At 33.2% G+C, this 11,329-nt stretch overlaps 1 protein-coding gene across 8 annotated transcripts in view; it reads left to right on the plus strand.

Moving 5' to 3' along the window:
* The window catches only part of LOC106677777 (tigger transposable element-derived protein 4), a 101,900-nt gene that overhangs the window by 87,057 nt on the left and 3,514 nt on the right, over positions 1-11,329 (plus strand). Inside the window, exons 1-2 of one of the 8 annotated variants that reach the window (XM_014415926.2) lie at positions 9,435-9,726; positions 10,350-10,557. The exons of 5 other annotated variants lie outside the window; for them this stretch is intronic. In XM_014415926.2, the coding sequence (XP_014271412.1) occupies positions 9,650-9,726; positions 10,350-10,557 (285 nt within the window). In that variant the 5' untranslated portion in view covers positions 9,435-9,649. Of the gene's footprint in view, positions 1-9,434; positions 9,727-10,349; positions 10,558-11,329 lie in introns of those variants that run through there. 2 more of the 8 variants (XR_010844049.1, XM_024359644.2) reach the window with 2 other exon arrangements.

Genomic DNA, 11,329 nt, shown 5'->3' on the forward strand with positions numbered 1-11,329 from the left:
TATTTTATTTTTATTTATATAATTTTTTTCTCTCTAAATGATGGTTGTTGTCTATTTTGTTTTTATAGCCCTGATGAAGACCTGAAGATCAGGTCGAAACGTCGGCATAAATAAATTTTTTTTAATCAAGATGTTTTCTTTAGGAGGTCTGGTGAGTCAATTCATAAAACATTTTTTGAGGTTAATAACTTCCAGTTGAATGAAATTTATATTAAATTATCAAAATATGGTACAACGTTTCGGGACCACTGTCCCATAGTAGTGTAAGTTATGGTAGAAAAGAGAGAACAATGTAAAGTGTGACATGATTTCCTATATGAAATTATGAGGTTTAAAGTACATGAATATGGGACAGTGGCCCCGAAACGTTGTACCATATTATGATAATTTAATACAAATTTCATTCAACTGAAAGTTATTAACCTCAAAAAAATTTTTATGAATTAAATATTTTTTGTTTATTTATGTTGTTTCTTTGCTGACTGCACTCCCCGATCATCTTCTCCAATTAGTATTTGTTTGCAAGATGCGCTCTTGTCTAAAATGCGCACCTGTTGCTAAAAGTTACTATATAACCATTTTGTTCTCGGGTTATGGAGTACGGATCTGAAAATATATAGAAAGGCATTTAGCATCTTCAGCAACGTATCAAGTCAACAACCAGATTGACAGTGGAACCTTGTCTGTTCGTGCAGAGCGCATATGGATGGGTGCACCTTGACCCGTCTAGATGGGTTTGTGGGTGCTGACTCAATCATCGAAGTCAAATGTATAAAATCTGCTTATAATTCAACAATTAGAGAGTCTTGCAACGAGTTAAAAATTTTGTATTTCAATACAATTGGAATATTTGAAATATATCAATGGAGAAAAAATAGATAGTGATTATTATTTGCAAGTCTGCTCCGAATGACGGGTTCGAGGCTACTTTGTAGTGTGGGCTCCCAGAGAATTTAACTGTAAAATTATTCAACTCGACGACGATTTCTGGAAAACTAAAACGATTCAGAGGGTAACATTCAGTTTGAAAGAGTTCATTCTTCCTGAATTATTATATCCCGAGTTAGTGAGGTCATTGGCCAATAGATAACACGATAAGTTTTATTTATTTCTTTTTTATATTACTTTGTATTACACCCTTGTTTTTAATAATTTTTTGAATTTAGGGTTTTTATTATCAACTCAAAATATGTGGAACATAGCAGAGAACAATTTTAACTAAGATTTCGGAGTTTACCCTAGCACAAAATATACCTGTTTTATTATAAATTTAAAAAATTTCGCATTCTTTATGAATTTTTAAACCTCTGTGATATTAATGAATAAGAATTAATTATTAGAAACATGTTAATAAGTTAAAACTATAGATGAGCGTCAAGTGGAGTGGGGGTTATGCTCGCCTTTTATGAACTACAAACCTCTCGGCCCCCACTTTTAATTGTTACACCGAAAATGAATCCGTTTCCGTAGGCATCCGTTTTTTTATTTTTGCTAGGTGGTAACGCTTGGTCATAACCAAAGTTTTTTTGATTAACCATTATATATTTTTTCTTAACCATTATCATAATTATCATTAAAAAATATAATAGACCAATGAATTTAATGTAGTTCCAGTTGACAAATCTGTTTAGGGAAATAAATTATGATTAAATCTATAAATGAGACGAAATGTAAATTTGCCCCCTAAGTGGTGCACATCTCTTGAAAACAATTTCACTAAAATTCTTCCCATTACGTTAATAACATGAAGTAGGGAATGTAATAACAAGGTGAACTCTACTGTAGCAGGCGGGAGTGTGGTGGTGGGGGTAGCAGAGTTAGGAGGCCTATCCTACCCTACTTGTAGCTGGTCCTAGTTCCTCACTGTTCAGTGTTTCGACTGTTTCTTCTGTTACTATCAATGTCGAGCCAGTGTTGCAGCACTATTATATTCTTTGTCTTTCTAATATAAATAAATTCAAAGTTCACTATGCCTCGTAAATGTTGTGTTCCTTTTTGCACCAGCAATTATTCCAGTTCTTCTAAGAACTCGGGTTATGTTACAACGTTTCAGTTTCCGAAAGAGAATCATTTAAGACAACAATGGGTGAAATTGATTTCCAGAAAAAACTGGTCGCCGTCTTCAAATTCGGTTGTTTGTATCAAACATTTCACAACTGACGATATAAAACCAAATCTTTATTCCCCTTTGCCTATTCGTCCTAAATTAAAACCAGGCTCTTGTCCTTCACTATTCCCTAACTTGCCGCATCATTTGTCGAAAAAGCCCACAACTGGAGCCCAACTGGTATGTCTCAATTCATAATATCATAATTAAACTTTAAGAAAATAGATCCAGCATGCTGTCTTATAAGATTATTCTTGCTCATGTGTATATAATTGTAAATATAAAATAATGCAATCAATAATCCCTGCATGCCACAGCTTAAAAATAGCATAGTAAATTGATAAACACGATACCGTTGGAGAAGAACTCCAATAATTAATTACAATTATTCATATCTAGCATGCCATAGCATGTGGGTCTAAGGCATCTTGTATTTGAGTTAAATATGATGCATACATTTTCAGTCGGTTCCCATTAGGAATAACGGTTTCCTGATGGGAACCGATAGAGATGCATACGAATATACATACAAATACATAATATAAATACATGAATATATGAATAAATAAATATAATGGTCTCGTGGAACCAGTTATTTACAACTGTATACACATCAAATAAATTTGCTGTAGGTGACATAATGACATGATAAAAACATGTGGAGAATCTACCCTCTGATAGAACTCCAATAACATTTCTAGAGGAGAAGATTTCGAGGCCATCTTCTTTTCAGACGCCTAGGAGGATTATTAGGTAATAAAGGAGAAGCCAGGTTAGAAACAAGTGGATTTGGGTAGTTGAGAAGTTTATTATGGAAGGAACAGTGTCCGGTTCTGGCCAAATCGGCAACATATGGAACATTGAGGTCCTGATGGATGACTTGATTTGTGACAAAGTAAGGAGCATTACGGATTTTACGAAGAATTTTGGACTGTAAGGATTGGATTCTGGAGAAATTATAAAATATCAATATGAAATTTTCACATGAAAGCTGAAACGAGTTTGAGTTGAAGAATTGGTTTAAAACGATGGGTATTTCCGATTTTCATTGACAAATTGAAAGGAATCTATTGTGAACTGAAAAATAATTTAATCTAAAATAACATTATGATTTCATAGGTTAATTACGTTGAAAGTAGCAGATTTCTAAGAAGAGATCAGAATTAGAATTTGTGAATTTATCATTGCATAATTATATACATTAAATACAGATTGTTTTATAATAAATTTCAAAATTAATTAAGATTATTTACAATTCTTATTTCCCTTTCGCAACAAGAAAAAAGTGAGAAAATACGAAAGTGGAATAAGATTACACCGACCAAGCGTATTGAAACAGGCCTCCTAACGTTAGGAGGCCGGCAGGAAGTGGGGGTTACGTCCCCACCTGGTACAGTAGAGTTACTCTTGATCAACCACGTTCTTTTCGACTTCTGACTGTTTTCTTATTATTTCACCATTATCTATTGTCTTTATTAATTAATGTTTTTTATTTTATCTTCTATGCAATACAACACGAGGAGGCCCCTCACCTCCGAAACTAAAATAGCTTCTTTTTAGAATGGATAGCTCATATATGATATTAAACATAACAGGTAACCTTAAAATACCAAAGGTAGTAAAAGGTAAGACACAACACGAATTACTTTTCTTATTCACAGTAATGCACTTACTAATTCATTTTTATTTCTGTTTTAGAGGGTTCGGAAAAAAAAAAATACCGAAAATAAATTTCGCTAGCGTGATTTTTTTTTTTTGATAGGTTGTTACAACAACAAGTTTTTTTTATTAACCATTATATATTTTTTAAATCTCAAAATACTTATTAAAGGAATGGATGGACCAATTAACATTTAATGTAGTTTCAGTCGACAAATCTGTTTACAGATCGGAAATTCATGATTCCATCCATAAATGAGACAAAAAGTAAATTTGCACCCAAGTGCCCCATATCTTGAATAATTTCACAAAAATTCGTCACATTTAGCCGTTAACATCATGAAGTAGGGAATGTGGTGTAATATTTCTTCCCTGCCTCGACTAGCACGATCTGTCGGCAAACCATGTGAACCACTCTCCTGATTAGAGACTAATCTACTTTTATCAAATTAATTTTAACTTATAAATAGAAAAAAAAACTTATCTTTGTTATTTTATGTAATGAGATGCGGCTTTACTTTTAATAAGGTCTATAAAAATTTGTTTTTTCCGTTACAAGGCCAAATTATTCTTTAAATATTTTAATCTAAACCCAACAGGATAAAAATAACCATTTGAATTGATATAATAATAAAATAATAAAGGCTTAACTGACCTGAAGGTTCGATGCCGATACCACCAAACGGTTTCTGCATACATCCTTCCAGTGATGCTCCTCCAAACCCAATTCCACCAAATTCAGTTTTAACGCAATCCTCTCTGTATGTTTCGGTCTACCCTTCGAACGTTTAACCGCTGGTTCAGTGTTTATTAACATTTTAGAGATCCGCTCGTTACTAAGCCCTACAACCTTACATGCCCATCCTACACGCCGCAATGCTATAGTTTGAATTATATTTACCGGGTGTAGGTCCCTTAATTCAGCGTTGTATAATCTTCTAAATTCTCCCGTTAATTCATCATTTTTTGGTCCGAATATTTGCGTAATACTTTATTTTCGAAAACCTTAAGATGCTGTTCATCCCTTAGTGTAAGAGGTCACGTCTCACATCCATAAAGAACAGTGGGAAGGATAGTTGTTTTGTAAATTCTAATTTTGAAGTTTTTCAATAGAAGGCGCGAACTAAGGAGTTTCGAAATTGAAAAATAACAAGCATTTACAGCCTTCATCCTTGCTTTTATTTCCTCATCAATTTCGTTTTTTCTAGTTACCGTAGAACATAAGTACTTAAACCTATCTAAGAGTTCAAACGTATTTCCTCATATATCTATATCACCGAAATTGCTTGCATTTCTATTACTAACCATGTATTTTGTTTTATCCGTATTTATTTCAAGGCCTAGTTCCCTGCTGGAATTTATTAGCGTGGTAGTATTTAGTTCTATAGATTCTTTGTCATCGTACCAAATCATCTGCATACCCAAGCACCGGTATTTTACCACCTAAGGTCAAACCCTTTTCGGTATTTATCACACTTTTAATGACGCATTTTAGTGCTAGATTGAATAAGATAGGTGATAAAGAATCGCCTTGTTTTAAACCCGACCGGACCTGGAATCTCTCAGAATAATGATTACCGATTCGTACCTTATTATACGTTTCGGTCATGCACATCCGTAGGAGATTTACTAACTTCTTTGGTATTCCCTGTTCAATCAGAATATTATACAGCTTCTGGCGGTCAATAGAATCGTAAGCTTTTTGGAAATCTATATAAAGCTGATGAACTACCCCGTTGTATTCCAATTTTTTCTGCAAGATTTTCCGTTATGAAAAAATTTGATCAATAGTTGAACGATTTCGTCTAAAACCACATTGGTAGTCTCCGATAATTTCCTCAGCGTATTCCGCGATTCGACTAGTTAAGATTAGCGTAAATATTTTATAACATACAGAAAGTAGCGAAATTCCTCGATAGTTATTACAATCCGCCTTCGGGCCCTTTTTGTGAACGGGAATAAGTAGAGACTCCTTCCATTCCTCAGGCATCTCCTCTATTTCCCAGATCTTTTTTACCAAAAGGTGTATTTTAGAAACTCCAATTTCACCACATGCCTTGATTAGTTCAGTAGGAATATTGTCAGTTCCCACTGCTTTATATGGTTTTAATTTTGCGATGGCCATTTCGAATTCCTCCTGACTCGGTTCTTCTATCCACGGTTCAGCACTCTGGTATTCAGTCGGAGGAGATTGACAATTATTTCCCGTATTAAGAATACTTTCAAAGTATTTCTTAAACGTATCCAATATATCTACCGGTTAATACCTTTGTACATTTCTCTGACATTATTTTCGATTTTGTTATTTTCTATCTCTATTATTTTATTTTTAAGATATTCTCTTTTTTTAATGCTGAGAAATTTATACGTCTAATTTTTTTAGGCCTGGAAGTAAGTAACATTGTTTTCGCTAGGATTATTGAGAGTTTTTAACTTAGCGGCTTTTCTTTGTTCGCACATTTTAAGACGCTCTTCATCGAACCAGGGTTTATTCTCATTAATATCCCTTTTTCCGAGACACTAATTACCCACCTCTTTAATATTATCTCTGATTCCTACCCATAACTTCTCAATGTCTTCGTGACCTTCATCTAATGGTTCTAAGACTTCAAATCTATTTTTTCTTTCTAGCACGAATTGATTTCGAATTAGAAGGATTTTTAATTTCTGCAGATCGAAATTTTCAGGACGGAACCCGGTTTCATTTGTCTTTATTAAATTAAGTTTTTGTCGAATTTTCGCGATTACTAGTTCGTGATCTGAACCACATTCTGCCCCTCGATAGGATCTCAGATTAATTATACTATTTTGCCATCTATGTTGTACTAAGACGTGGTCGATTTGATTACGCGTTTGCGAATCCGGTGATGTCCAGGTATATTCGTGAATATCCTTACATTTGAATGCAGTACTTTTGATTATTATGTTTTTCGATATGGCAAAGCTTATTAGTCGTATTCTATTATCGTTACTATATCCATGTAAACTTTCTTTACCGATCGTTGGATAATATACTTCTTCCCTCCCTACCTTTGCGTTTGCATCTCCTAATATTATTTTCATACAACTTCGCGGTAAATTATCGTAAACTCCCTCCAATTTATCATAGAATTCGCTTTTAATCTATTGATCACTGTTTTCGGTCGGAGAATGAATGTTAATCAGAGCGATTTTAAACCAACGTCTCTGAAATATTGCTACCGATATTCTATCACTAAAAAATTTGACCTCTCTCAATGCGGAAAGCAAACTATTCCTAATAAGAAATCCTATACCTAAATATTTAATATATAAATAATTACTGTTCTCCCCGTACCAAATGGTGTACTTCCCTTCCTTCTACGAGCCCACTCCTGGCCAACGAACTTCCTGCAGCGCCACTATATCTAGATTGTATCCCTTAAGCTCGTTTGTGATTGATTTTAACCCACTAGCGGAATTTAAACTTCTTACGTTCTACGTTCCTATAATTAAATCTCTAATTTTCAATTTGCGCCATGAATCCCATGAAGCAGACCCCACCCGGAGACCTCAATGGGGGATTAGTTTACCTCCGGATAATGAGCGTTTTACCTCAGTAGGATCCATGACTGTTTTGTGGTATTTTGTGAACTAAAAAATATGTGAGTAGGGTGTTCAATCCTATGTCGTACCGCTCTTGGGGGGCCGCTCTCATTGTTGGTCAGCAAGTCTATTGGACCTAGCCGAGAGGAACTTCCGAGGAATTTCCACCGACCATCTCCACATCCGCGACCCGTGGGACGCTCCTCTACGCGGTACTGAGCCCGCGCGTGGATTTGAATTGATATACAAAAATGAAATCTATATGTTTCTTCGACTTTTGATTTTGGGATATGCTAATAATTACATTTTACTCACATGAGACGTCCAATCAATTTGAGAATTTTACGATTAATAAGTTATGAGTGAAGTTATGAAAACTTACTTAGTGCCTTCCACTTCTGTATTGCGAAGTTTTAACTTCCTTTTGTTCAATTAAAAGGGAGCTGCATCTACCCTTTTAGTTGTAACTTTATTTTCTCGGACATTCAGTTCACAATTTCGTTTTTAATTTGATTAAAGGGAAGCTACTTATCTGGCCTACCGTGGTAGTCTTATTTATCTGACTTCTTGAACAGGCAATTATATCGAGTATGTTTGTCGATTTACGACATGCCACAATCTCATAAGAGGAGATTGTAACACAAGAAAAAGACAATCCTTCCCCGCCGGACCCGCCCCACTAAGATCCTTGGGGAGCGACGGTCCTATATCTCTTTTGAAATATTAGCTTAAAACGGGAAGAGCACAAAAAAAAAAAAATTCAAATAAGTAAGGCTACTAATGGAGGGCGGGAGTGGCCTCTTGCCATTCATTAATCGTAGTGGTGAGTAAGCCACTATTTTAATATAGCAGTGCATCTACATTGTGACACAGGACACCAAGTGTATATGATTAAACTAAATATCATTAAAAAGTTCTATGGAATAATAATTAAATTGTTTTGACGGCTATTATGACGAAGGAGAAATTCAAAACATCAAACATTTATTCCGCTTCCTTTCAGTAAAAAAGTATTGAAAACAGATTGCAGCAAATACAATACAAATATATTTAAATGAAATGACAATCCAGATAGGAATAACCTCCAACTCGAGATTAGCCTACTGAAAGACAAAATAACCTTCAAGATAATTACCTAGAAAATATTGTTCAATCTCAAAAATGATTAATTGCAGCACAAATTGGTTTAACAATTTTGGTATTTCCCCCTCAAAATACTTGGTAGACTAATCGATTTTTGACTAGTAATTATCAATAGTTTTCCTTAAATTAATAAAAAATTGGAACGAATTAACTGACTATTTTTCCACTGGCCTCCTGTACTATCAACTCCCCTTTTTTCACATTTTAAAGAGATTATGGAATGCCAGCCTTCAGACAAAGACAAAAAATAAAATTTATTACTATTTTAAACTGGAAAGCTCAATTTTTAGCTTTTGAGATCTACAGCTATTTTAGGTTTTAAAAAATCAAACAAGCTTCTATGTAGAATAGAGTATCTAAAATATTCATGAAAGCAAACAATTTTTCCCCCCTAAAATATGACCTAATAATCTTCAATTTTTTTTTAGGTTACTAATTTACTCATCAATATTTTTATTTATTCATCTTCGTTTTACAGAATTCTTATTATTTCTGTTTTTATGTTCTTTTAGTAAAGGTAGCAGGGATTCTTATGAGACACACATTTGTTCTTTTTACTTCATGTTACTAATAATAATATGTATTAATAATAAACTACTCACATACCATTAGTTTTTAAAAAGAATATATTTATGTATATTAAGCGAGACATGATATTATTGAAAGTTCACAAAAAATTAAAATATAGACATTTTAAAACTTTTTGGAGGTTTTATTTTATTTAATATTAGGTGGACAGTGATGAGTGCACCAATCACTTTTTATATCAAATAAAAATCTTCAAATATTTCTAATAAATTGTTGTTTATTATGTATTTATGTATTATTGCGTATACCTCAAAAGTAATAAGTTTATAAATGTTTGAGAAATACAAAATTTGTTTTTTCTATGCAATGTCTAACCTCAGGGCTTGGTACGCCACTTGCGCCTACTCGTTTGAGAATGCATGTAATAAAACATGCATTCTACATAATATGAAATAGTACGATATAATATTTTACTATTTAATGTGAAATAGAGTTTGCTGATCAAGAGGGGAACTTGACCTTCAACTCATCCCCACTCTAAGACACTATTCCTTTGGTACTCGAACATTCCCAGCTCTCAGTTGTCTCGTTGTTGTTAGACGTGATTTTTGTGTGTTAGACGAGTTTTATTAAACTCATGTATATGCCATGCCTTCCTGCGTTGCATTTGGATGTAAAACCAGAAAAAACGATAAGACTGTTTTTCCTCCCATATCACTTCATCTGTATGTTAATATGTACATTTATTTATTTGTTTATTCAATATTTTGTGTGAAAATATTCTAATATCAGATCTCAACTACGAATAATTTCAAACTACATTCGGAAAGATTCAAAAAAATATATTAAAAAAAAAATCATTTGGTTTTTCTTGGAAAAAAATAATAATAACACGCAATATACTCGAAATAATTTGTGGACCAGTTTTTCTTACTAAAGGACAGTATTTTAATTTTTTATATTAAAGCATGAAATTTGTATAAACATGAAAAATATGAACAAATATATTTGAAATGTTTAGAACAATTTTTTAACCATTTTCTCCAAAAAATAAAATAAAAATAATAATAAATAAATACAATAAGAGGCTCTGTAAAATAAAATGTATTTGTTAAGTTATTTCATTGTCCGTTAAAGAATAAAATTACATATAAACACACAACAAAAACAACATAAATAAGATCATAAGGAAACATAAAATACAAAAACACACAAAACTATAACAAATCATCTTCGATTTAAACGTAATTCATTTTAATTTTCTAACATTCTTAAAATTTTTTTTTTATTTTATTTCCTTTCTGATCTGGTTTTGTAAAATATTCCTTAACTCAGCCCCTGTTGACAGATTTCCTTCAGACGAGAAAGAAAAGAAAAAATGGATTCTAGCTGTAAATAGAAACAATTGGAAGCCATCTAAACGAAGTTATTTGTGCTCCAGACACTTCACACAAGATTGTTTTGACAGATCAGAATTTTATGTAAAACTTAATAAAGGAGCATTTCCAACCATTTTCGATTCTTACTCGGAATGTTTAATGCCAGAAGTTTCTCAGGTTTGTAAAATAATTTATGTACTAAATAGTTATTTTGCATTGTATCCTCTTTAAGAACATCCTCAATGTTATAGCATTGGGGCGAATAAAATGGGTTTGGAAGCAGGGCTGAAGCTAGGCCATCGTGAGATGCGCTTCCTCCTAGGACGCTGGTACAAAATCAACCATGAAACCCTCCCTATTTTTAGACTGGTGAAAAAAAAAATTACGTGAATAGAATTTTTCATTTGATGATACCAGTGTTCTTACATTGAAAAAATAATTAATTTCACATAAATTCTGTATTGTTCTAATCCTACCGCCATTGCAGGACCTGGCTACGGCCCTGTTATGAGTTGTAGTGCTTCTTACCAATAAATACAGAAATTGTCAACAAGCGCTGAGCTGGCCGGTCAATGTTCGAGTGATATTCTCTTTTACAAGATGTTCCTGTAAACATGTTCAGCTCCCGAACCAATTCAATTTTGGGAATTTCGATTTTAATTTCACTGATTTGCATAGGTCCATTATTTTCTATATGTTAGAATGTGCTAACATAAGATCTCTTCCAACTTACAAAAATACGCCCTTCAGAGTAGTTGAACCCGACAACATCGCAACAGACAATTTCACCCCAGGACTCTACCAAATCATCAGGCCTAAGTATGGATTCATCTGCTCATTCAGATTGTCATCACATATATAATCTTTCACATGTATAATTATTTGTAAAAATTGAGAATATTTGTTTGAAAATTTAAATAAATAATTAAAAATGTATGTTGTTATTTTA

The sequence above is a fragment of the Halyomorpha halys genome, unplaced genomic scaffold (genome assembly GCF_000696795.3).
Source record: "Halyomorpha halys isolate HHAL.00 unplaced genomic scaffold, Hhal_1.1 Scaffold8.1, whole genome shotgun sequence".
In the NCBI taxonomy this organism is placed as follows: domain Eukaryota; kingdom Metazoa; phylum Arthropoda; class Insecta; order Hemiptera; family Pentatomidae; genus Halyomorpha; species Halyomorpha halys.